The sequence below is a fragment of the Tyto alba genome, unplaced genomic scaffold (assembly GCF_018691265.1).
Source record: "Tyto alba isolate M040663 unplaced genomic scaffold, T.alba_DEE_v4.0 Super-Scaffold_20000042, whole genome shotgun sequence".
NCBI classification, from domain to species: domain Eukaryota; kingdom Metazoa; phylum Chordata; class Aves; order Strigiformes; family Tytonidae; genus Tyto; species Tyto alba.
The window spans coordinates 11,168,927-11,194,513 of NW_024881293.1; the positions used below are offsets into that span (position 1 = coordinate 11,168,927).

At 65.9% G+C, this 25,587-nt stretch overlaps 2 protein-coding genes across 5 annotated transcripts; one reads left to right on the plus strand and one right to left on the minus strand.

Annotated features, from left to right (window-relative positions):
- Positions 1–386: 386 nt before the first annotated feature.
- NCAN (neurocan) lies at positions 387–15,708 on the minus strand. 3 transcript variants are annotated; one of them, XM_042794731.1, is made up of 15 exons: positions 15,496–15,708; positions 9,645–9,724; positions 8,089–8,490; positions 7,101–7,275; positions 6,884–7,011; positions 6,363–6,656; positions 5,280–6,068; positions 4,041–5,180; positions 3,362–3,478; positions 3,013–3,126; positions 2,587–2,745; positions 2,387–2,469; positions 2,144–2,288; positions 1,448–1,630; positions 387–1,318 (listed from the first exon to the last, which is right to left on the minus strand). In XM_042794731.1, the coding sequence occupies exons 2-15, from the start codon at positions 9,715–9,717 to the stop codon at positions 1,128–1,130; spliced, it is 3,993 nt and encodes a 1,330-aa protein (XP_042650665.1). In that variant the 5' UTR covers positions 9,718–9,724; positions 15,496–15,708; the 3' UTR covers positions 387–1,127. The 3 variants fall into 3 exon arrangements, with proteins under 3 accessions (XP_042650665.1, XP_042650664.1, XP_042650666.1); XM_042794730.1 differs by lacking the exon at positions 15,496–15,708 and adding an exon at positions 13,950–14,089; XM_042794732.1 differs by lacking the exon at positions 15,496–15,708 and adding an exon at positions 13,950–14,088 and having other exon boundaries at positions 387–1,322.
- Positions 15,709–22,791: 7,083 nt separating this feature from the next.
- On the plus strand, positions 22,792–25,358 carry LOC116961778 (nuclear receptor 2C2 associated protein). 2 transcript variants are annotated; one of them, XM_042794971.1, is made up of 6 exons: positions 22,792–22,852; positions 23,803–23,849; positions 24,013–24,103; positions 24,207–24,312; positions 24,645–24,712; positions 25,007–25,358. In XM_042794971.1, exons 2-6 carry the CDS (start codon positions 23,809–23,811, stop codon positions 25,121–25,123), a joined length of 423 nt encoding a protein of 140 aa, XP_042650905.1. In that variant the 5' UTR covers positions 22,792–22,852; positions 23,803–23,808; the 3' UTR covers positions 25,124–25,358. The 2 variants fall into 2 exon arrangements, with proteins under 2 accessions (XP_042650905.1, XP_042650906.1); XM_042794972.1 differs by lacking the exon at positions 22,792–22,852 and having other exon boundaries at positions 22,916–23,849.
- Positions 25,359–25,587: the final 229 nt, after the last annotated feature.

A 25,587-nucleotide genomic window follows, 5' to 3' on the forward strand; every position in this document is an offset into this window, starting at 1 on the left:
AGCCACTGACGGGTGGCAGCCGGGGTGGGGATGGCAGTCACAGCCCCCTGCACCCCTGGCTAACACCGGCAGCACCCCGATAAATTCATCAGCATCCCCGTGGCTTGTCGGGGCCGGCAGGAAAAGCTGCGGCCGCGCTGCTTCCCGCCAGCATGATTCACGAGCGCTCGGCTCGTGCCGGGAGCAGGCGGCGGGGCTGGCACAACGAGCCCTGGGAGAAAGATTAGCTTTGCTTAAAATTAATATAGTGGCAGCGAAAGGAGGCAGATGGAGAGCGAGGGTGTGAGTCCCCGGACAAGGCAAGGCACAAGGGCTGCAGGGGGGGAACGTCCCCAGGGTCCCCACACCCCACCCTGGACCCCAGGGAAGCGCAGGGTCAGGGCTGCTTAACTGTTAAAAAAATTTATTAAAATGTCCAGCAGTACAGAAAGGCAGAGTCAGAAATGGCATGGGGCTGGGGCAGGGGGGGTGGGGTGGGACAGGGAGGGGGCTCGGGACACGGCAGTCACGTCGCAAACAGCAGAGATCAGAAAGCGCCGTACACACACACACACACACACGCCAACTCCAACGGGGACCCGACGACGAACGGAAAGAGGGAAAAAAATAAACCAACCCCAACCCAGGCGGCAGAGCAGGACACCGGCCCCGGTGGCATCGTCCCCCCCCACGCACCCCCCCGCACCGGGCAGGGTCCCTGTGGCGGCTGCAGGGGTGCCCTGGGGGCAGGACTGGGGTGCTGGAGGGGGATATGGGGAGAGGGGGGCTGCTAAAAAAACAGAGCCACCCTTGGCCAGCGAGACACAACGGCCGAGGTGGGAGATGGAGGGGCTGGCAGATTAACCCCCTCTGCCTTTGGGGAGGGGGGCCAGAGCCCAGGTGGGGAACGGCCCCCACGCAGGGATGGGATGAGAGGGTGGGGGGGAGGTCCCTGTGCAGGGCTGGGGGCTCGACCCCGGGTCGGGGGGGCTGAGCGTGGGGCATGCAGGGAGGGCTGGGGACGCACACACAGCCGCCCCCTCCGGATCCTATTCCCTACGGGGCCGGGCATCCTAGGAGCTAAAGCTGAGGGGGGGGTTATAAAAGAGGGGGGGGGGGAGGGAGTATGGGAGGGGGGGCAGGGAACGTCACCACATCCCGTCGGGGACCCTTGTGCTTCCTCGTCCCCCGGCTCTAGAAGTAGTGGCCCTCCTCCATCCAGTCCAGCCGGAGGTGCTTGCGGTGTTTTCGCCGCTCCTTGCGGGGTTTGTGGTGGTGGTGCTGGTGGTGGGGGTGGCTGTGCCGGTGGTGGTGGTGCCGCCGCGCTCGGTGCGACCGCCTGGCTAACGGGGGGGACAAGGGAGGACACCCGGGGCGGGGGTCAACAAACCACAGCCCCGGGGTGGGAGCTGGTGCCTTGACACCCCCCACCCCCCAGGATCACCACCTCCCCCCGGGCCCCACTAACGTTTTGTGCAGAGGATTTTGGGCCGGTCCCACTTGCCGGTGCTGTGGCACTTGATGGTGGGCACGTGGCGCTGGGTGAAGCCCTCCTCGCACTGGTAGCGCACGCTGGCGTGGATGCTGTACTTCTCCTTCTTCTTCCCCACGGTGAAAGCATTCGCCACCTCCGGCGGGGGCCCGCACAGCACTGCGGGGGGGTGGGCAAGAGAGCCCCGTCACCCCCCTCCCAGCACCCAGAGGGGACACCCTGCCCCTGCCACCGGTTCTCTCCGTGAGCCAACGCGGCGGTGGGTGGCTTTAGGAGGGGCTGCTCCATCAGGTTGGCAGCGAAGTGTTCCCCAGGATTTACTTCGTTAATTAATGGCCTTATCGGGGCGAGCGCATCGTTAATGTGCGACCGGCAGGAGAGGGCGGCGCGCTCCTCCGGCTCGCAACGAGCAGCTGGAGGTTAATATAACTTTCAAGATAAGGAATGAGAACTTAATAGTTTTAATGGTGGCAAATTAAGCAAGTTAAAGTGGAGAGGGAAGAGTGGACTGCAGGGAAAAAAAACAAAAAAAAAAAAAAAAAAAAAAGGAGAAATGGAGATTTGATCCAGGTTTTCCTGGATGAGGGGCTGGGAGAGGTTTCCTGAGGATGAGGTGCTGGGGGGGTGGTGGGGATGCCTGGGGGGGGACACGGGGAGCTGGGGCGGGGGTACCTGTGCCTTTCTTGCAGATGTAGGGCAGGTTGTAGTTGCAGGGCACGTCGTTCCACTTGCCGATCTCGTGGGACACCAGCACCACGCAGTCCTCGCCGCCCGCAAAGAAGTTGTCGGGTTGATTCTCCCGCCAGTTCTCGTATTGCTGGTGGGACACGAGAGAGGGTGAGAGCCCCTGCACACACCCACACCATCCCCGCCCCCCCGAGCCCCCTGCCCCCCCCGCACTTCCAAGGGGCTCACCAAGCCGGTGTTGTCGGTCCACTGGAAATCCTGCTCCACGATCCTGTCATTGAGCCCGATCCAGGTGTTCTCGTGCCCGAAGCCTACGGTGAGAAGCACCCACGGCTCGCACGGCGAAGCACTCCCAGGGGTGTGGGTGCTTGCAGAGCTGTGGGACGGGGTGTTATGTTATCCCCCCCCCACCCCCCCCTCCCCAGCACCGTTGATGAAGCCGTGCTCCTCCCGCGAGTGGATGCTGGTGAGGTGGCCGGCGCGGCGGCGGCAGTCCCGCTCCGCGTCCTCCCAGGAGCGCCGGCGGGCGAAGTACCGGTAGCAGTGACCCTGGAACTTGTGCCAGTTGTGGTCGCAGCCCTCCGTGTCTGTGGGGAGATGGGGACAGTGGGGGGACCGGCCCACACCACACCACACCCCCCCCCCCCCCAGCACCCCGGGGAGGGATGCAGGGAGCAGCTCTGCATCATGGCTGGGGTGGGGGCAGGACTCCTGCATCCCCTTCCCAGCTCCCCACGCTCATCCCTGAAGCGAGAGGGGCTGGGCAGTGTCCCCATGGGGGTCTCACCCACTCCGTGGTGACACATTAAAGGGGGGGGGGGGGGGGAAAACACACCGGGGGCTGCGCTCCCCACCTTTCTCGCAGCGGCTGCCGCCGTAGCTGGGCAGGCAGAGGCAGACGAAGGAGTTGACCTCGTCGATGCAGGTGCCGCCGTTCTGGCAGGGGCTGGACAAGCAGTCGTCGATGTCTGCGGGGACAAACCGGGAGCTGCGGGCACGCAGAGACCCCCCCTCCCACTACCCTTCCAGCCTATATTCTGCCCCCCCAACCAGCGGCGCCTGAAGATGGGGAACGGGGAGAATCAGGCTGGATTTAGAGCCGCAGCCCCGTTCCCCTCCCCGTTTCCAAGCTGCTCCGTGCCCAGGGACACGCAGGCAGGGCCGCATCCTGCCCCGGCACGGCGGGGTGCTCCGGCCGCTCACCGATCTCACAGTTCTCCCCGGTGAAGCCCGGGGCGCAGCTGCAGCCGCAGACGGTGCCGTTGGCGCGGCAGGTCCCGCCGTGCAGGCAGGGGTTGTTCTGGCAGGGGTCAGCCGGAGCTGCGGGGTGGGAGTGGGTGCCCTGAGCCAGGGTGAGGGGACACACACATCCACACACACCCCCCCCATCCCACAGCACCCACCCCTTCCCCACCGGGACCCAGGGTCTGGACCTGCCCCGGCGCTGCCGGCTGCCGCACATCAACTGCGGTGCCTTTTCCTACTCTTTAAATATATTTGCTGCCTTTGCACGAGCCGCAGCCGGGCAGCGTGTGCCGCGCGTCCCCCATCAGCAGCCGCCTCTCCAGCTATTATTATTAGCAACTGCAAATATTAAATATTGAAGAGGATGCTTTCCCAGCTCATGTTAATAGCTCAGCTGGCTTTGAAAAAACGCAGAATCTGCTCCCAGCCCATCACGGTTGCCAGAAACTCCCTGGTGAGTAAATTGCTTTGGGTAAAAGGAGAGACCCTACCCCAAACCTCTGCCCGAAAACCATCCCTGTAGGTCGGCACCACGCTGCTGCTGGGGGGGTGTGTGGTTAACCTTGAGGTTGTCTCATCACCCAGCCTGTTTTTCCCTGTGCCCATCAGCTCTCAGTGCCCCCAGCACGCCACTCACCGTGCTGGCTGGTGTTATCGGCGCCCGCCCAGGCCAGCAGCTCCTCGCCGCTCCCGCTGTCAGCATCCAGCAGCGGGGACCCCCCCGGCCCCCCCAGCTCCGTCACTGTGGAGTGCTCAAAGAGCGACCCCGTGCTCAGGGACTCGGGCACCTCCAGCACCCATGGGTGGGGGGCAGTGGGTGATGGCCACGGGCTGTGGGTGGCTGAGCTGAGGGGTACAGGGGGCTCTTCCCTCTTCGCCTCCCCGGAGGCATCTTCCTCGCCGGGGGCTGCCGGTGCATCCTCATGGCTGGGGACACCCGGGGGTCCGGGGCTGGTGGGGGGGGGCAGGAGGAGATGCTCCGCTCCCCCCAGCCCCGCTGCACGTGGGGCTGTGGGGGCAAAGCCCGTGGACCCTTCCTCAGCCTCCAGCAGCCGCTCGGTGCCAACCCGCGGGGTCACCTCGCCAGCCGCGGCGGGAGGCGAAGGGACATCCCGCGCCGGGGGGGACGAGGCTGCTTCGCCACTCAGCTTGGCTCGGCCAACCCCAGCATCCCCAGACCCGTCCGGCTGCTCACGGCTGGGCTCAGCCGGCGGCTCGGCCGGCCCGTGGGGAGCTGTGGGGTTCAGCTCCCCCCAGGACCGGGGAGCAGCTGCCTCAGTGGGGCTGGGGGTGGTGGGGTGCCCCATGGAGGGACCAGCCGGGTGGAAGAAGGTCAGTGCTTTCCTCTGCCTCTCCAGCAAGCCATCGCCTGCGGCCCCGCTGCTGTCACCGCCGTCACCGTGGGGCTGCGGGGCCGTCTCGGGGCCCTCAGCCACCAGTGGGGCCGGGTGCAGTGGGGTCTGTGGCGGGACAGAGCCACCATCCTCCGGGGAGAGGGTGTCCCCGGAGAAGTCCTCGGTGGCATCTGGAGGTGGCTGGGGGGAGTTCCCACGGGCACTGGGGACACGGGGCTGAGCCCCGATCGCGGTGATGTCCCGGTGGCCGAGAGCGTCGTGGGGAGCCACAGAGGCAGGCAGGGGTGGGGATGGAAGAAGGGGTGTCCGTGCTGTCCCCCCAGGATTGTGGGGGGCTGTGCGGGGGCTCCACCACGGTGAATCCCTCCGGGCAGACGCCTGTGGCAAGGGGGACACCAGGGCGGTGGCCGGTGCCATCAGCTCTGCAAGAGATGGCACAGCCATGGGGTCCCTGAGCCAGTGCAACCCCCACCAGGACAGCCCCCCCCCACCCCCCCCCGGCGCTTTCAGGCATCACTTACCGGGGCTGATCTCCTCCTCCACCGCGTTGGAGGGCAAGTAGGGGCTCTTGGTGCCGGCATGGGGGATGCTCCCCATCTCCACCGCGTCAGCTGCAGCCCCCTTCACCTCCAGGGCCAGGATGGGGGCCTGGGTGACCGTCCCCACCGGTTCCCCGGCCACCGTGGGGTCTCTGGCCACCGGTGGGTCCCCAGCCACCACCGCGGGGTCCCGGCTCTGCCGCTGCAACTGGAAGTAGCGCCCGTTCAACCCGGCGTAGCTGCTCCGCCTCGGGGCGCGGGAGCTGGCCGGTGGGGTGCTGGGGGTCTCTGCGCCCGCACCGGGGACCATCCCCAGCCCGGGCGGTGCCAGCGGCGAGCCGGTGACGTGCTCCCAGGCTGGGCTTCGGGACTGCGGCAGGAGGGTGGCGGGGGGCTCCTCGGGGTCTTCTCGCACCGGCGGCGCTGTGCCGGTGCTGAGCGGATCCTGGTCCACCGCGTTGAGAGCTTCGTCCTCACGGGGCCGTGCCGGCGAGGAGGCGGTGGTGGGAGGCAGGGATGGATCATCGCCCAGCCCCAGCCCACGAGGCGCCGGCGCGGCCCCGGGGAGGTCACCGCGCCGTGCCGCCGGGCTGCCGCTCGCTGCCCCCTGCAACTGCTCGTCCTCGCCCGGCTGTGGCGGGAGGCTGGAGTGGGCGCGTGGGGCGTCCCGGGTGTCCCCCGAAGCGCCCGGGTCCTCGCTGTGCTCCACCAGCACGTTGTCACTGCCCAGCGGGTCAGACGCGGGCGGCACCGGCTCCCTCTGCCCCGCGGCTGCGGTGAGACCACGAGCATCAGCCGCGCCAGCAGCGGGCCCAAGGGGCACGAGTGGGGCCCCACATCCCCCCACCCTGGGCTCTGTACCAGCCACCGCATCCCCCAGCCTTTCCCTATGCCAAGGTGATGCCTGGAGCTGGGCTCCCTCCCAGCGCAGCTCTCCTCATTTATCTCATTAATTCCCCAATTAAATATTCATCCACAGCAATTTTCCTGGCCATGCCCACTGATTCCCAAGGGAAGAAGGGCTGGGGCTGGCGGGGGGGGGATATGGTGGCCGATCCCCCTTACCTTTATAGCAGTAGGCATCAAATTTGGAGGTGGCGGGGGGGAAGCCGGTGCGGTTGGGGAACTGGTAGAGGGTCCTGACACCCGAGGCTTCGCCACCGCATTTCCTGCGCGGGAGCCTGATGGGGTAGCGGACGCTGCCGTCGGCTAGCCAGCCCGGGTCGCACTGGTCCAGGCCCTCTCGCCACGCCAGGTAGAGCTGCCCGGTGGTGGCTAGCGAAGCCCCCCGGCTCCGGCAGTGCCTCCGGGCCTCCTGCCAGGTGAATCGCCCCGGCACCGTGGCATAAAACACCATCCCTGCAAGAGAGCAGAGCCCGTCGGGGACGCGGGGACAGAAAAGCCGGCACGGAGTCGCCATGACTCAAGCGCTGTGGTGACGCCGAGCGCCGGCACGGCACCGGGGGTGACACCAAGTGCCGGCACGGCCCCCAACCCCGCAGGCACGAGATGCGTGGAGATGCCCGCGACCCCGGTCGCTGCCGGAGCGACGTCCCCGAGCACCCGCCCGCCGTGGCACCGCTTGCCTCCCAGCTCCCGGGCGTAGCAGTAGACGTCGTACTCCTCGCCGGGCTCCCTCCGGCCGTAACTGCGGACGCCGGGGAGGCTGTTGCGGTCTCCGTAGCAGCCAGGCCGGGAGAGCGTGATGGGGTACCTGCCGGAGAGAGGGGCACGGCGGGCGCTCAGCCCCACGGCTGCCCGCGGCGAGGGGTGCCCGGCCGGCAGCCCGTGCCCTGTGCTTACCGCACGGTCTGGTCGGCCAGCCAGCCCGCGTCGCAGTTGTCGTAGCCGTCCTCGAAGGCGGCCTGGAGGTGCTGGGCTGAGGCGATGACGGCCGAGTTGGCCAGGCAAGCGCGGCGAGCGGCGGCGAAGGTCAAGGCGTAGCGCTGGCCCTCGGGGCGGTAGTGGAAGACGACGCCTGGAAGGGCAGCGGGTGGCAGAGCTGGCACGGGGTGCGGGGGGTGCAGGGGGTGGATGGCTGGGACGAGGTGCAGGGCTTGCGTGGGGCACGTGGCTTGCACGTCCTTGGCCAGCTCGTACAGGGTGCAGGGCTCTCATGGGGTGCACAGGGTGGAGGGCTCGCATGGGGTGCAGGGCTCACACAGGTTGTAGAGGGTGCATGGGACGCACAGCTTGCACACGGTGGGTGGCTTGTAAAAGGCGCAGGGCTCACGTGGGGTGCACGGCTCACATGGCTTGTAGAGGGTGCACGTGCTTGGATGAGTTGTACGAGGTGCAGGGCTTGCACAGGGTGGATGGCGTGCACAGCTTGTAGAGGGTGCACAAGGTGCATGGGTGTACAGTTTGCATGGGGTGCATGGTTTGAACGGGGTGCATGGCTCACAGGGGGTGCATGGAGTACATGGGGTGCACAACTTAACACGGGGTGCATGGCGTGCACAGCTTGCAGAGGGTGCACAGGGTGCATAGGTGCACAGTCTGTGTGGGGTGCATGGCTTGAACGGGGTGCAGAGGGTGCACAGTTCACAGTGGGTGCATGGAGTACACAGGGTGCACGGCTTGCACGAGGTGCACAGCTCACAGTGGGTACATGGAGTACACGGGGTGCATGGCTTGCACGGGGTGCACGGCTTGCACAGCCTGTGAAGGATGCCCGGGGCCCACACCGCACAGGGGCAGCCGTGCCACCCCACCGTGGTCCCCGCTGTGCCCCTGCCACTCTCCCGCCCAGTGCCACCCGTCCCCCCGGGTACCCCCCACCCCGGCTCACCCGTCACCTCCAGCGGCAGCAGGTCCTGCTCATCCTCGATGCCGGCCACCACCTCGCAGCGGTACAGCCCCGCGTCGCTGGCGCGGGCGCTGCGCAGCAGCAGCGTGGCGTTGGAGCGGGCGCGGGGGTAACCGGGCAGGGACACTCGGCCCTCGTAGGCTTTCACCACCTTCACCGCGTTGTCCTTGGCCACCAGGATGGGGACATCCTCCCTCTGCCCGCTGGCCGAGCGCACCTTGCTCCATTTGACACGGGGCGGGTCGGGAGGCTCGTTGGGCCCCAGCGAGGCGGGGGGCTGGAGCAGGAAGAGGCAGGGGAGGGCCACGGGCTCCCCCAGCCCCACGCGCACAGCTTGGTGCTGCACCCTGTTGATGTGGATCACCTTCCCCTCGTCCTGAGAGCCTGCGGGGGCGAGGAGGGAGGGGGGGGGGGGGAAAAGAGGCGCCCAGATACCACGGGGATGGGCGGCGGGAGCTCCTGCAGGGCTCTCCTTTGTAGCGGGGAGAGCCGGGGGCATTGCAGGGTGTTGGGGGCTCCGTACTGGGCAAGGCAACCCTGACACACACACACCCCCCGAGGAAAAGCACGAAGCAGGCTGATGCAGCAACCTCCCTGTCTAGAGGCTGGAGACCGACTCTGCCCATTAAATCCGCCCCTCCAGGGCTGAACCCCCGCCTCGGCCAAGTCCCCCAGCTGCCCCCCCCCCCAATGCTGCCAGGCTGTAGCCACTGCTCTGCACCCACTGGTCCCACACCTCCCCCACGGGGACGTCAGGACTCCCCGTCCCTGCCCGCAGAGGTGGACCCCTCGCCAATGACTCGGTGCCATCCAACCCCTGCGGGAAAACCATCCCCATGCTGGGATAAAGCACGGCAGCGATCACAACCTCGACCTCTTCCTCCTCCTCCTCCTCCTCCCTCATTAATCCTGCCCCAGCTCCGCCGCTGCAAATCCCACGTGTCCCCAAAACCCCCGTGGCCCAGCTCTCTCTGCCCCCAGTGGGGTCGGGGGGATGGTCCCTGCAGAGCTCAGCCGGCTGGCAACCGAAGACGGCCACTAATCCCTGCCTGCACCTTCCCCCCCTCTCCCCCCCCCCCACTTCCCACCCTCCTTCACACCCCTTTGCTCACTGGGAGATGCATGGGGAGGGTACCAGGGTGGGGGGACCCCAAAGCCCCCATGCAGCGGGATGCCACGATGCCCCTGCCAGAAGGGACAGGGGGGACATGGGCTCTCCCAGTCAGAGACACAGCAAATCCCCGGGGGGCTCAGCTCCACGGTGGGGAGGGGGACGGGGGTGCTGTCAGCGGGATTAAGGATTTAAGGTCTCGCCTGCAGGAATCCCAGCATGGGGGGGGGGGGGGGGTTGTCCACGGTCGCTTGGGGGAGTTTCTCTCTTGATAATCCCCCACAGCCCAGGGCAGGGAGGCGTGGGGCGCTGCAGCCTGAGCCCTCCCCTGGTTATTATTCCCCCTCGCTATTTCTTTATTACAGCTGATAGTGCACTATTTGTTGCTGTCTACCGTTATCGGCTAATTAGCCCCAGCAGCACTTACCCAGGACGGCGATGGGGAGGAGGGAGAGCCCGAGCAAGAACCAGCAGCCGGCATCCCCCATCACATGGACCATCCTTGACCTGCAACAAGAGCGGGGAGGGTGGGAGGCCGCTGCTTGCCCGCTCCCTGCTTGTTCGGCAACGCCGGCGGGCCGTAAATCACCGCCGGGGCCGCGCTGACACCAACCTCCCGGGAGCCACGAGGAGGGAGCAGGATTGGCCCCGCTCCGCAGGATGCCGTTAGCCCGGCGAGAGTTTGATTTCACTCCCGGCATGAAGCCGGTGTGGGGTCGGGGTGGAGGCTGAGGTGCCACCCATCAACCCACCAAGCCTGCCGGGGCATCCCTCTGTGTCCCCTGCCACCAGTGCCACCCACGGGGACACCCCTGCACCAGTGCACCGCTGGAGGTGGGACACACCTGGGGGTCCCGCAGCCTCCCGGCAGCCGCAGAACCAGCCCCTGCTCTGTCCTCAGCATTAACATGCAGCCAACGCCTCCGGCTGCCGGAGCCGGCGTGCGGCGCGTGGAGCACAAAGCCGGCACCGCCGCTCACCGAAAAATCTCCCATCCATCTGTTTGACTGCAGCGGCGATTAGTATTTTCTAAATCATTTAGTCTCCGGACTCGGAGGGGAGTCAGAGAGACTGCCCACCCGGCGTGGGCATGACCGCCACCCAGCTCCCACCACCACCATCCCCCGGCTCCCGCCACCGCCACAACCCCGCTCGGGCTTTGTTTGGGGTTTTAACTAGGCTCCGGCACCCCATGCCACCAAACCAGAGGCAGCGGGGTTGCAACCGGCACCCCCAAACCCCAAATGTGGCCGTGCTGAAGCTCGGCACAAGCTTGAGCCAGGCCTAGGGTCCCCCAAGCACAGCCATATCCAGTGTGGGGTCTGCTGGTCCCCACTACAGCGTGAGGGTCCCCCCAACTTTGACATCAACTGCTGACCTGTCCCTTGGCCAGGACAGAGAGCCGGGGAGCATTAAGCTTTGGGGGGACACCAGGAGCCCCCCATCTCTCTCCCAGCTGCCCGAAGCCAAGGCTTCAGCTCAGCCCACAGGTTCCCCCATCCCTGATGCTCCATTTTCCAGCCCTTGATTTCTCATTCTGTCCCTTCTGCTTTCAAGGGACAAAAATAGAAAGAAAGAGCAAAATGGAGAGAAAAAAGGAGACACCCCCCCCCCCCCCCCATGTTCAGCACTGGAAAATGGCCTTTTGGGGGGTGCAGAACTGACTTTTATCTCTTCTAAAGAGGAAAGCATTTACAGCCCCGTCCCTCCTGCAGTAGCAACGCAGGGCTTTCTGCCTCCAAACCCATCAAAGATGAGGAGGTGACCTGACCCCAGCTCCGGCCATGGAGGGAAATTCCCGGGGTGCAGAGCGGGAAATGGGCTGCGGCTCACTGCATCTGTACCCAGCCATGTCCCCCGGGAGCCAAACAACCCCAGAGCAGCCCCGGGGCTGCTCCACAGCACCGGCAGCATGACAGCGGCTCCCTCCCTGCTCAGAGATGCTCCAGAAGGGAAATCCCTGGGGCTCATGGCCTCGGGAGCACCAAACTTTTCCCTGCGTTCCCACTACAGGAGGAAAAAAAATAAATTGCTTGGCACAGTCAGGCTCAGGAGGTTCCAGTTCCTCCCCATTGAAATGGTAATTTTTCTTTTTCTGGGGGTGTGCAGAGCTCTCCCAGCACAAATCATCAGCACTGGGGTGTGGGATGGGGTGTCTCCGGGGCAGCTCCTGCCCACCCCATCCTTCTCCGAGCTGCCACCCCGGGACCCACTGGGTGAGGGTGGGGCTGTGGGTGCAGGATGGGGGAACCAAGACACTCAGTCCTGGGGCACAAGGGTGCCCTGGGCTGTGCTCACAAACATCCCAGGGCTTTGAATCACCCACAGGCCCTTTCTGATCTTTTCACCCAGTTTTCTTTTTCGCATCCCTCGACGCTCCCACCCTGCAGCTTCCAGGAGACTCTTCCCATCAAAGGGCAGACAAGACAATTTCCCACACGGGACAACAGCGACGGGGTCTCACTTCCCGATACCTCTCTGCAGCATCCCCGAGACCTTTCCCTTCTCCATCCTCCTCCTCCCCAGCCCGTGGCCACCCCAGCTCCCAGCAAGGCAGCCCCCATTCCAAGCCACAACCTGGGGCTACCAGCCCCAAACCGCGGGGCCCCGGCCCCATGTCCTGCCCAGGGCCACGTCAGTGTGGTGGCACGGAGCCCAAGGGACCCGAGAGACCCTGAAGAGCCACAGTAATGTGCTGGGGTATAAATACTCCTCTAAGCTCTCGGCTGTTTACCCAGAGCTGCTGTTCTGGAGACGGGTCCTCGCTGAGCAAACGCCGGGCAGCACTGCTGGGTAAACAGCCCAGGGTTTATTTAAATGTTAAACAGGAAAGTTGCTCTTTGGATTTGCAACCACTACCCCAACCGGCTGCGGGAGCCGGGTGCACGCCGTGCCGGGGTGGGATGGATGAGACCGCGGTCCCTGACCCCACCGGGAGCACCCCAGGCTGGCAGCACCGGGCGAGTGGGTGCTGCCGGCGGTGAGGGGCTGGGGGGCTCGGGGTTGGGGGGCCACAGGGCTGTGTGGCTCCGGCAGCACCGTCGCCTTCCCTGACATCAGCATTTCTGTGGGTTTTGCTTTCGCAGCAGGGAAGGTGCCGCGGTGGGAAGGGCCGGCCTCACTGGCAGCGCCCGCTGCCTCCTTGGGGAACCCAGAACCTGGGCAGGGGGGTCCCGGGCTCCCCCCCACCCCGGGGACGGGACACACAACCCCAGTCTGTCGCTCCCTTGGAGCCACCCGGCTGGCACCCCTGCCCTCAAAGCACACGGGGACCACGTTCCTGGTGGCACAGGAACCACGGAGACAAAGGAAGGTCCCCACCACGCTCTGCTCCCCCCAGCCCCCCACCAGATCCCCGGCTGCCACCTCCGCCGAGCCTGGCCCTGTGCTGAGCCAGCAAAAAGTTTATCCCAAGGTCAGGGCAAGCGGCATGGCAGCTTCCATCCCTGCCCGTGCCAGACCCACCGCACACGGCGTCCCCTGTGCGAGGACCCCCCCCCCCCGCACCACGCCGGCACTGCCCCCGGGCAGCATCCTCCCAGCCTTGGCACCTCGTTAATTATTGAGATGTCTCCCTCCCACCTCCTCTTGATCCACTAACCCACAATCCAGCTCCAGAAGCACCGGCTACGGTCACGGCCAAGTTCCGATCCCAAAACACCAGGATCAGCCCGGGCTAAATCCTGGCTCCCCGCTGCTGCCAGCATGGCTCAGCACCATCAGCCTCCGCGCCAAGGCAGGGAAGCAGCACCAGTCCCATCGCCCAGGGGCAGGATCTGGACGGTGTCCCTGCAGGCTCAGCTACGCCGGGCATCACTGTGCCATCCCCAGCGGTGACAGCAAGGTGAGGTGGGTGGCACTGGGAGCCAGCACTGGCCATGCCATCGTGAGCCCAAGGGGCTGAATTTCACGGGGCAGGGGGGTCTCCCTCTGCAGTCGGGGCGATGCCACAGGCTCAGGGCACAGTGACATCCCCGGTGCCACGTGGCTGGGCCCCCTCGGGGACAAGGAGCTTGGCCCCGTCCCCCGAGCCAGCCCCAGCCGGGGGAACGGCAGCCGAGAGAAATTTAAAATAACACCGGTGCAAAGCCGCCCCCCCCCCCCCCCCCCCCCCAAACCCGGGCGAACATTTTCACATCTGTCACTAGCTGTCACTTCATGAATAATTCATCTGGCTCATGAATATGCAACGCCGAGGCTGGTGATTAGCTTCAGCTGAAACATAGCTTAATTCCTCACAGGCCATTGGGCGCTGGGACAACCCAGCCAGTTTTGGGGTCTTCTCTCACCCCAACCTGGCCCAAGCCATGGGGTGGGAGGGGGGTGGCTCTGGACCCTGGGGACCCCGCGGAGCTGAGGGGACATTTGGGACAGTGCTGGGGGGGGCACAGGCTTGGGATGGGTGGGAGGGAAAGCAGGGCACTGCCCACCCACCCAGGCAGCCTGGATGCAGCGGGACAGGGGTGCCCCCCACCCTGGGGATGTCCCAGCCCTGGGGGTGCCCCGCAGCTGCCCCCCAACCAGGGCACAGACCCTGTGACCTCTGCTGTCCCCATGGGTCGCTCCGGTCCCCAGTGCCACCAGCACACACACGGCATTTCGGTGCCCACCCACCTGGCGTGTGTGTGTCCCCCCCCCGCCCTGGGGACCCCACAGGGCTGATCCTGCACCCAACCCCACCAGATCCATCAGCCCCCCGCACCCCCCACCCCCCCCACCCCGCAGCACCCACCTCCCTCCCAGTGCCATGATGTCTCCGCCGCCCAAATGGGGAGGGGGTGTCCATCGAGGGCCCCCCCCCGGGGCTGCGTGGCCACGGCGGGAGCCTGGCGACGGGGCCAGCTCCGCGTCCCCTCCTCTCTGCCCACAACAAAGGAATTCTGCAAACCTCGCTGCCGTCACATCTCACAGGCAACGTGATGCTTCCCGCTCCCCCCCAGCCTGCGAGAATAAATTAGCACCTCAGAAAACTGTGATCCCGTCCAATATGGGCCCTTTGCTGGGTGCGATTTTTATTAGGCAGACAGTCTGCAGCCTTTATTTTAGATTTTGCTCTTCTTTTTATTTTTTTCCACACACACCCCCCCCCTCCGCTTGCTGTCTCTCCCCGGGGAAGCTGAAAGCACCGCGGGAGCCCCAAAGCTAGCGCAGCATCGTGGTAAGCGCCCCCCACCCCCCCACACACACCCCCCCGGCCCCATCCCTGCAGATAGCTCGGTCACACACCGGCGAGCGACTCTGAAAGCAGCACCGGTGCTCAGCACCGAAAACGGGGCCCGAGAACACCGGGCTGGTGGGCCTGGCATAGAACCGGGCCCCCGGCACCGGCCTCGCCACCGGTGTGGGGTTTGCCGAGCCCCTGGGCCGGTGTGTGGGGGCAAGGAGCCCCAAACCCCTCACCGGTACCCGCACCCGCATCTGTCTGTCCTGGCAGCCCTCGGTCCATCCAGCCCGGCCTCACCGCATCCTCATGCCGGGCCACACGGGCTGGGACTCATTCTGCCCGTGGTGCAGAGTCCTCACTGCGCTGCCAGCCCTCCCGGGTAGCCGGGGGCACCCCGGGGATGCGAAACTTCCCTCCCTGCCAGTTCCCCACCAGCGGGGAACTGGGGGGCCAAAGCGTGGCGGGGCAGGGGGACACGCCGAGGCACACCCAGCTCCCGCACCGCAGAGGGATGACACCCCGGTGGGCACCCAGCCACCAGCACCTGCTGCCCTCCTGCCACCCCTCGCCCCTTCTCCCCGCCAGCGTCCCCCAGCCCTGCCTGTCCCACTGGCCCCAGTGCCGGTGTCCCCCACCCTGAGAGCCTTGGTCCCTCCAGTGTCCCCCTGCTCTGAGGTCCCCAGTGGCCCCTTATCCTGATGTCCCCACAACCCCAGTGGCCCCAGCACCATCGCCCCCCGCCTCAGCTGCCCCCAAGCCCACTCCCGATCCCCCCCTCAACCCCAATCCCAACATCTCCACCCCTGACAGCCCCAGTCCCCTCCGTGTCCCCAACCCTCGCTCACAGCATCTCCCCAACCCCAAGGCCACCATCCTTCAGCCCTGTCCACCCCGGTCCCCACAGTGTGTCCCCCCCCAGACCATTGTGTGTCCCCCCGCCTCCGACAGCCCCGTTGTCCCCACCGTGTCCCCAAGCCCGGATTCATCCCGCTCCTGCCGTAGCGGTGCCACTGTCCCTGTCCCTGTCCGCTCCCACCGCCCGGCCCGGCACCGCAGCGGGGGCGCGGCGCGGGCGGTGCCGGTTCCCGGTGCCGGTTCCCGGTGCCGCACGTACCTGGGGCCGCACTCACGGCGCGCAGGGGGTCATCGCCGCCGGTGGAGCCGAGCACCCCGCCGGCACCGGGGGCTTAAAAAAGCGGGGCGCGGAGGGGAAATAAGGGGGTGGGGTGGGGGGGTGGGCAACGGGCCGGACCCCCCCGGAGGGGGCCGAGCCGGGCCGGGCCGGGCCGGGCCGGGCCAATCGCGGCTGGCGGCAGGCGCGGCCCCCCCGCTGGTGCCGCCCGCCCGCCCGCACCTGCCCGCAGCGGCGGCGAACCCGCGCCCGCTCCGCGCCCCGCCGCGCTGCCCGGCGCAGGGCGAGGGGCGGCCGCGCATGCGCCGCCCCCCCCCCACCCCAAAACCCACCCACACCCCCCCCAAACCGGGGCCACCCTCCACATCCCCCTCCCGGCAGGGCCGCCCCCCCCCCCCCCCCCCCCCGGCGCAGCCCCCGCAGCCGCGGTTGGTAAAGACGCGGGGGGGGGGGGGGGTGTCCTTGTAATGGGGGTGGGGTCCCTTCCAGCCCCTCCGTAGCCCCCCCCCCCCTCCGAAAGTGGGGGGCCCGGCGTGCCCCCTCGCCCCTGTATGCAACGCACCCCGCCTCCCTCCCCCGTTCCTGCACTGCATCCAAGCAGAATTTTAAAGGGGTCTCCAAAACAGGGGGGGCACCTTCCATCCCCTCTGCAGCCCCCCCAAACCATTGTAGGGCCCCCCTCTATCCCTGCCCTCCGACCCAGTGGGATTTTAGGGTATTTCTAAATAGGCAAGCGTCTTCCAGCCCCTGCTGCACCCCAAAATTCCATCCAAGCCATACAGGGTGCAACCAGCAGCACCTTCCATCCCCCCCGCACCCCCATACTAGCCCCATATGGGGGGGGGGGGGGGCTAGAAGATGCTGAGGGTGGCTGAAGTCTTGAAAAAGCCCGAACAACCCAAATAAAACGGGGTGAGACACTCCAGGGAGCTGTGATACCAGAAACAATCCCCAAAATGGGGGAGGAAACCATCACTGAGCTGTTGGAGAGGGTTTGGGGGTGGGAGGGGGGGGTCACCTTCCCATCGGTGAATGGAGAATGTCACCCTGTCTCCCACAGCTTGGCAAAAAAAATATTTCTTTCCCCCCTCACCCCCCCATTTTCCCCATAGGATGGGTCCACGGAAACCCGAGAGCAAAGTTCTCATTTCCGACTCCATTGTGCCAGACTTTTCGTGGCGTTTCCTGCCTTTTGTGAAACCCCCCCCCCTCCACCGGCACAACCCCGGCGTTGTCGGCACACAGAGCTCTTCTGTTCCCCGTCTTTATGTGGCTGCAGCTGGCGTCCCCGTCCCCACGTAGGTGCCCAAGCATGGGGGGCAGCAACAGGGGTTAATCCCCCCGTGGTGTTCGCCAAACAAAATTGGGGAGAGGGTCCCAGGGGATTTACCAGCACGCTGATGTCTCAGCTACTTCCTGCTCCGAGCGGATCCAGGTGGCTGGTGCTTCACCCTATGGGTCCTGCCATCCTGCTTTGGCAAGGGCACCCATGGGTGCTGCTTGGGGGTTTCCTAAGCTTCATCCAGAAAGCCGATGGCACCGGATGATCCGCACGATGCATTGGGCACGGGTCGGGGATTAGAGGGGTTCATCCCAGAGCCCAGCTCCTCCCCGCACACGGTGCTGGGAGGGGGCTCCCCCCTCAGCACCCACGTCCTGTGGGCCACCCTTCGCTAACGGGCAGCAGGCGCGGTGATGAAACTGCACCCAGCCTTGACCCGTGGCGGGAGCTGGAGCCACTCAGAGACTCAAACCTCCCCATGGGCTCGGAGCAACGAGGGGCAGGTGAGGGGGGAGTGGAGGGACCCCAGACACCCACCCACCCACATCTCGAGGACCCCAGGTGGGCCCCGACAGAGGCAGCGTGGCTGATCTGCCGTCGGCCATTTGTCTGGCTGAGGAAGGTGCCGGCAGTGAGTTATCGGAGCTCTCCTCTCGAGTGGAGATAAATGTCATAACAGACACCAGCCAGCGCGGCTTATGGATGGGGATTTAATAGACACCTCTCCCCCCGCCCGCCTCCCCGCGCCGGTGGCTGCTCCGCGCACGGAGACCGCGGTGGCGACCAGCTTCTCCACTGGCACCAGTTTGGAGCCTGAATATCCCCCCTGGCTGGTCCCTCCAGCTGGGAGGTGACTTCACGGGGTCTCCCCCACCCCTCCAGGCCCAATCTGGAGCCCCAACATCCCGCCGTGGCCATCCCCGCATCCGGGTGGGAGAGGAGAGCTGCCTGGCACAGAGGGATGTCCCCATGTCCCCAATCCTTGCGGGGCTCGGTATCCCCCTCCGCACCCCCAGCCCCACGTCCCGTTCTAATGACATCGCCCCAGCAGCACCGCTGGCTCTGCCCTGAGCTGCTCCCACCAGGTAGCACCCGCTGTCACCAGGTCCCTGCTGCACCCCACGTCACCAAACCCCTGGGGACAGGCCGGGGCCGGGTGGCCCCTGGGGCAGCGGTGGTTGGGGTGACTCCATCCCTCGGTCCCGCTCACTCGGCCCCAGCCCTGGCAGGTTTGGCACCGGCATCTGCCGGGGCGAGCAGGGCCCCAAGTGTCTTTTTGAGCTGGAACGCTGGGTTTCTGGTGAAATCCTGCAGCAGTGTTGCCGTGACGACCCTCCTGCAGTTTCCATCCAGAGATGTTTTCCTTTGTTGTGACAGGGACGCGGGGAGGCGGCCGCTGGCAATTGGGGTGCGCGGTGGTGATGGCAAGGGGCTCTCGCTGCGAAGGGCCAGGACCCACTGCTGCCCCCAGGGGAGACCTGGCAGGGCTCTGGCTCCAGTGTGGGGCTGGGATGGGGGGTCCCCCCATAGCTCCAGCACAGCTCTGGCTTGTCCTCAGCCACCCAGGGGAGAGCAGAGGAGCCAGGAGCCACGTGACATGAGTTTGATAGGTCTCAGCCAGGTCTCGCTCCCATCAAGAGCCACAACAGAGAGGTGACATGGCCAACCTGCAGCGTGGGGACAAGCGTGGGGACACCGCAGAGTCCCAAAGGGGATGGAGGGGTTGGCCCTGCAAGAGCAGGTGGCGAAGCACCATCATCACCCTGATGACAGAGCCAGTTTGGGGGGCGGCGAGACCAGGAGCCTCCCAAGCTCCGGTGCTGCCCCGTTTGGCAGCCGGGGCTGCAGCACCGTGACCGGGGTGCTGAGCAGCATTGCCGCTGCCATCCTGCGGGTGCTGAGCACTGTGGGACCGGGGTGCCGGGGACCTTCCCTGCGTGGTGAGGGACCACACAGCTCCCTGTGGCTGGAGCACGGCCGCGTGCCCCAGTCCCCGCATTGCTGGGGGTGCGTGGGGAGGTTGGGGGGGGGGACACCCCGTCCCGCACCCCACGGAGCCGCTTGTTATTCCGCTCAGGTCCGCCGGCAGCTAATGAAGCCCCGTTCCAGGAGAGCTGCCACATTCATCGGGAGAGCGGCTTATTAATGAGGCCTCTGCCACCGCAGCTGGGGCCAGCGCTCGGGGCACTGGCATGGGGACAGGCAGCGGGAGGGCGGACGGACGGACGGACAGACAGCTCTGTGGCAGGGCGATCCAGAGGCTGGTGCCTGTCCTGGCTGAGCTGCTGGTCCGACACTGGAGCTGGATCAGGGTAGGATGCCCCCAATCCAGGGTCTGCTCTGGAGGGGATGGGCTGAGCCCCAGCACCGTGGACCCGCTTTGGGGCTGCCCCTGACCCCCCACCTGCGGACCTGGCTGCGGCTTGTTTCTGCTTTAGGTCAAGGCCAAACCTTCCCTGCAGTACAACCTGGGCACAGCGGTGACGGCACAGAGGGGTCCAGGCTGGGGGCTGCAGCATCCCCCCCCAAACAGGGACCTGCCCTGGCTGAGCCCAACTTCCCTCCAAACCCACCGGCAGGATGCATTGATTTTATTTTCTGTTTCCATGGCAACCACCTCCTTCCCTTCCCCCTTCCAGCAGCTGGACCTGCTCCTTCGCCCTCTCACAGCACCCAGCCCCGGCCAGCACCCACCCATGGGGGACACGGGCTGTGACCCAGCATGGTCCCCTCCTCTAGGGACTCTTCTGGGTGGCAATGCCACCAGCTCAGCGTCCACGGGCAGGGCCTGATCCTGTACCCTGGTGCCCATCACGGTGCTGGTGGGTGATTTTGGGGGAGCAGCCGTCAGACTGGGAGCAGGCGTGGGGGGACACCAACCCCGCTCAGCCCCTTCTCTGATGCCGGCAATAATTAGCGGCGGGATGCCACGCTGGTTCACTAGCCAGGGCAGTAATTGCCCCCCAACACTACCCGTGTGGGGATGTCGAACAGTGTCTCCCCTTGGCAGAGCCAAAGCTCATTAACAGCACATCCTACCCCCACAGCTGCTCACGGCTGATGTGCCGCGTCTCCAGCACCCCCCGACCGGTAGCACCGGTGGGGAGGACACCGGCACCACAACAACCCGATGCCCTTTGGCAGAAAACACTGGTTTGTGGCTTAAAAGCAGGGCTATAACAACATTATTTTAATTATACCTTTTTATCCATCCCCTTCCAGAGGGATGCACCCGTTGCTGCCCTGCACAGCTCCTTCCCAGTGCGGAGATGTCACCATGTTTTTATTTAGCATGAATTACTGGTTGTGCCAAATCCTGCCCTTCCAGGTCCCCTTGCCACCTCCCCCCAGCACCCCCAGCCCCTTTGAGCAGTCACAGGGGGATAAAGGCAGAGGCACATCCCAGAGAACAGGCAGGGCCCTGTGCCGGGCAGAGAGGCTGCGGCGTTGAATAACGCCTGTGCCACATTCACCGGTAATCTCTTGTGTTTACACGGAAGTGGAAATCAATCACCACAAGTAATTAACGGCGAAGGGCACAACACCCGCTTCTTCTTTGGAAGCGGCTCCCGGGGCCAGCCAGGGTTGCTCCGCAAAACTCACACACCGGCACCCGCCAACACAAAAGGCACCGGCACCCGTTTCCTGCACCGCCGGCACGAGGTGGCCGCGCCGGCACGGGGCCAGCAACCCGGCGGCTTGTGGGTGGGAGCTCGTGCCTGGTGGGAGCGGGGGGTCTGGATCCGTGCCGGTGCCTGGTTTGGCACCAGCCTTTCTATTAGCTCTTGGATAAAATGCAAAGGCCCCCCCAGTGAGCGGCTGAGTGCCGGGCTGGACAGCAGCCGGGAGCCATCGCTGTTGCCGCTAAGCTGCTCCCGGCACAGCCCGGCATGAAACAGCTGCATTTGCCACCTGCCGTGTTGCTTGAGAGCGAGGAGGGTGAGGAAGATGCTGAGGCTGAAGAGCTCCAAGACCAGAGGGCTGCCCCCCAGCTCCCCCCATGGTGGGCAGGGCTGGAGGGGGCAGGGGGTCACTGGGGCGAGGGGGATCGGTGCTGGCAGGAGGTGACACAGGCGGCGGTGGCACAAATGGCAGATCCGTCCCCGACGCGCGATGAGCCGAGGGGCAATTAAGGCTCCTGCGGTTTTTGACCCAATTTCTCAGGCGAAACTGGGCGGGGGGAGAAAGGGAGGAAGGAGGAGGAAGACAGAGCCCGTCCCGCGTGCGCTGGTGCGTGTCACAGCGTGTGTTTGCACACACCGGCACACATGTGTGCGCTCCCTGACACGCGTGTGCGCAGCCCCCCCAGAGCCGCTCAGCGAGGGGGAGGTGATGGCTTCGCAGCCCTCGGGGCTGGTTTTATTTTTGCTTGTGGCTGAGCGCAGGCAGCCACGGCCGCCGTGACTCACGCAGGCAGCCCAGCACCGGGGAGGGCTGTGGAGCACCGCTGCGCTGGTGCCTTGTGGTGCCTCCCCCAGCAAGGCAGCCGTGGGGGCCAGCTGGGGCCGTGGGACCACCGTGGGGTCAACTCTTGGCAACCTCGCCGAGCACTGGGGCACGTCCACAAAGACCTGGGGCTGTGGGCAAGCACAGTGGCACCATGTGCCTGCAAAATATAATTTTAAGCGGCTGCCATGTTATATATGGGGGGGGGGAGTGGGGGGGCGGGTTTCTCCTTGCACAGCTGCTCCCCACGGCTCCCTCGTGGGCTGGGGGGGCAACTCAACCCAGCCTGGCCAGGGGTGTCCACCAGAGAGCTGCGCTGGCCAAGAGGCAACAGGGAGGGCTTGGATTTCCCCGGGCCCTGTGAGGGTGACTCGCATCGAGGGTGGTGCTGGAGCGCGCAGGGGTGACCGAGGGTGCAGGGATGGTTAACTTAGGGATGGTCCAGTGCAGGGGTGATGGAGCATGTGGGGGTGCTGGAGCACGCCAGTGTGCTGCGATGCGCAGAGATGCGGGAGCATGCTGGGATGCTGGGATGCACAGGGATGCTGGGATGCACACAGGGATGCTGGAGCACACTGGGATGCTGAGCGTGCTGGGATGCTGGGATGCGCAGGGATGGTGGAGCATACTGGGATGCTGGAGCACGCTGTGATGATGGAGCATTACCGGGGTGCTGGAGCACACCAGGGTGCTGGAGCATGCTGTGATGATGGTGCACACTGGGATGTGGGAGCATACTGGGATGATGGAGCGCACTGGGATGTTGGGACACACTGGGATGATGGAGCGCACTGGGGTGATGGAGCACACTGGGATGTACACAGGGATGCTGGAGCACACCGGGATGATGGAGCATGCCGGGATGCTGAGCATGCCAGGATGCTGGGATGCGCACCGGGATGCTGGGATAGACAGGGATGCTGGGACTCACACAGGGATGCTGGAACACACCAGGATGCTGGGATGCGCACCGGGATGCTGGGATGCACACTGGGATGTGCACAGGGATGCTGGAGCACACAAGGATGCTGGGATGCACACTGGGATGTGCACCGGGATGCTGGGATGCACCCCGGGATGCTGGAGCGCGCCGGGATGCTGGGATGCACACCAGGATCCCCGCACCCCCGCGCTCCCACTCCCCCCCGCCGCAGCCTCTCGCCGCTGTTCCCAGCCGCGCTCCGCCAGTGCCACCTACAGAGCGGGTCCGGGGGGGCACCCGGCGGGGCCCCCCCTGCAACCAGGCCGGGGGGAGCAGGGAGGGTGTACCCCCGATCCCCGGGCCCTGCAGGGGCCGGGGGGGAGACGCCTTTGCAAAGGGAGGCGAAGCACGGGTGGGACGGCTCCCACGGGGGTGCTGGGCCGGGGGTGCTGCATGGGGGGACTCTGGGATGCTGTACCCCCCCGCACACACCGCGGGTGCTGCATGGGGGGTGTGTGTGTCTCTGGGGTGCTGTACCCCCGCACACACCGCGCCGGGGGAGCTGCTGGGGGTCCCCGCGGCGGAGGGGGCGGAGCGCGGCGGTGCGAGGGGGTGGAGGCGGGGGGAGGCGTTCCCGGACACCCGAGGCTCGGGGAAGCAGTTCCGCCGCTTCCTGAACCGGGCGGGCGGTGAGTGAACGGCGGCCGGAGGGGACGGGGATGGGCGCGGGGCGCGGCGGGAGCGGGAGCCGGGGGGGTGCCCGGTGCTGCGCGGGTGTCCCTCAATGCTGCCGGGTGTTTTCAGTGCTGTCCGGGGGTCCCCGGTGCTGCTCGGGGGGCCCCCAAGGCTACTGAGGGGTCCCCAATGCTGCTAGGGTGTCCCCAGCGCTGCTCGAATGCTCCCAGTGCTGCTGGGCGTCCCCAGCGCTGCCCGGGGGTTCCCAGTGCTGTCCGGGGGTCCCCAATGCTGCTCAAAGTTCCCCAGTGCTGTTCGGGGGTACCCAATGCTGCCAGAGTAGCCCCAGTGCTGCCAGGGTGCCCCCAATGCTGCTCTGGGGGTCCCCACTGCTGCTGAGGGATCCCCAACGCCGCTCGGGAGTTCCCAGTGATGCTTAAAGTTCCCAAATGCTGCCAGGGTGCCCCCAGTGCTGCCCGGGGGTTCCCAGTGCTGCCAGGGTGCCCCCAGTGCTGCCCGGGGGTTCCCAGTGCTCTTCAAGGATCCCCAATGCTGCCCGGGGGTCCCTAATGCTGCTCAAAGTTCCCCAGTGCTGTCTAGGTGCCACCAATGCTGCTTGGGGGTCCCCAGTGCTGCCAGGGTGCCCCCAATGATGCTCAAGGGATCCCCAGTGCTGCCTGGAGGTTCCCAGTGCTGCTCAAGGATCCCCAGTGCTGCTCAGGGCTCCCCAATGCTGCTTAAAGATCCCGAGTGCTGCTCAGGGGTCCCCAGTGCTGCTGGAGTGTCCTCAGTGCTGTCTATGTGCCCCCCAATGCCGCTTGGGGATCCCCAGTATTATCCAGGGATCTCCATTGCTGCTCGGAGTGCCCCTAGTACTGCCCAGGAGTCCCCAGTGCTGCCCAGGTGTCCCCATTGCTGCTGAGTGACCCCATTTTTGCCCCTCGCTGACCCCATTTCTCCACAGGCAGCGATGCCCGTGGAGCCCCTGGTCTGTGCTGCCACTGCCACGCGGTAAGTCCCAGCCCCCCCCCCCCGAGGGATGCTGCAGCCACCACCCCCCGGCGGGTCCCTCCTGGGTGCCACACGCTGTCCCCTGGCCCTGCGGGGGACCCGGGTCCCATCGCTGACCCTGTCCCCATCGTGTCCCCGGGACCGGTGGCTCATGTCCCCGCAGGGTGAGCTCTGTGCTTAACCGGGACGTGAAGCAGTTTGGGAAGAAGCACATGTTCGACGCGAGCGAGGAGACGTGCTGGAACTCGGACCAGGTTGGGGGGACAAGGACGGGGGAAGCTGGAGGGGTGGGATGGGAGCCATGGACACCCCGCTCTCCTCGCCGTGATGGAGCCCCGGTGTCATTCCTGTTTTCAGGGCACATGCCAGTGGGTCACCCTGGATTTCCCCCGCACCGTCAAGGTCTCGCAGCTCCACATCCAGTTCCAGGGGGGATTCTCCAGCCGGCTGTGCACGCTGGAAGGTGAGGAGCTGGTTTGGGGTCATGGCGGGGGTCCCTCTGCCTCAGTTTACCCGCACCTGGGTCCCACAGCTGCTTGTTGTGAGGCCCGGAGCTATTTGCTAACCGTTCCAGAAACCCAAGAGGGGCTGAGGCTGTGGGCTGGAGCAGAGAGGGGTGAATAGCGAGGACCTGGGGTTCTCCAGAATGCTTTGGGTGCAGATGGGAACCTGGTCCATTGGACGGACCGCTGCTCCCAGCCAACACCGGGGGGGGGGGGTTTGGGGGGGCAGCTGTGAGAGGCTCCCCCAGCGCTCGAGCCTCTGCGCAGCTGCCTCCACCCTCACCCTCCGCAGGCTGCAGAGCAGGCGAAGAACTGGTGCAAATATCTGCCCTGTACCCCAAGGACATCAACGCCATGCAGATATCCTTTGCCGCGTGGCGGGCTGGGTCCGACGGCTCGGCGGGTGGGTTCAGGGCCACCCACGGCTGCGGAGGGGCAGGGGGGGGGCGGTGACAGCAGAGCTGCCGTTTTAAGTGACAGACCTGCGGGTGCCTGTTGGCTACTCCTGTAGCTACTCGGCAGAGCTGGAGCAAATCCAGACACCGCCGGCTGCGGTACGCCGGGGTGCGAGCCCCGCGCGTGCCCCCCTCGGAGCGGGTCTCCCACATATCGTGGCATCCCCCTGCCCGTTTTTCTCCTTTACGGGCCTCGCACAGATTCCAGGTGGAGGAGACGGTGCTGGATAAGCTGAAGATCACCTTTGAGAACAGCACGGACTTCTTTGGGAGGATCGTGGTGTACCACCTCGGGGTGCTGGGGGAGAGGCTCTAGGGCAGCGGCGAGGGGCAGCGGAGGGGCCCGTGTTCCCCCGTGGGGGGGAAATGCGACAGCAAACCCTGCCAGCGGGGATGTGCTGCTCCCAATTGCACCCCAAGGTGCTGAGAGGAGGACCCCCCCACACACCACAGGGTGGCAGTTACAGAGAGACACTAGCACAGAGATCCACGTGCTGGACACTGGTGGGACACAACCTTTGTAACCGGCTGAATAAATGGTGTCCACGCTCCTTCCCGGCTGCGCCTTGGGCAAGCGGCACCCCGGGACCGAGCCCTCCAGGGTTTACTGTGACCATGTCAGTGCGTGACTTGAGCAGGAGGGAGGAGAAGCGTCCTCTCCGTGTGCTGGGGGCTCTGGCTGTCTCTCACCTTTGCTAACCACCCCTGAATTTCTTGGAGCGACTGTCTGTGGCCTCGCAGGGCTCCGGCTCGGGATCGCAGCGTGCCAGCTGTCAGCCG

Coding starts and splice junctions, on each gene's coding strand:
- NCAN (XM_042794730.1), bottom strand. Junction 8,491..9,644: donor CCTCCCCATCGCCGTCCTGG/GTAAGTGCTGCT, acceptor TCGCCCCCGCAG/GCTCTCAGGACGAGGGGAAG. Junction 1,319..1,447: donor CAAAATCCTCTGCACAAAAC/GTTAGTGGGGCC, acceptor CCCGTTAGCCAG/GCGGTCGCACCGAGCGCGGC.
- LOC116961778 (XM_042794971.1), top strand. CDS start 23,809: ATGCCCGTGGAGCCCCTGGTCTGTGCTGCCACTGCCACGCG. Junction 24,313..24,644: donor CCGGCTGTGCACGCTGGAAG/GTGAGGAGCTGG, acceptor CACCCTCCGCAG/GCTGCAGAGCAGGCGAAGAA. Junction 24,713..25,006: donor AGGACATCAACGCCATGCAG/ATATCCTTTGCC, acceptor CGGGCCTCGCAC/AGATTCCAGGTGGAGGAGAC.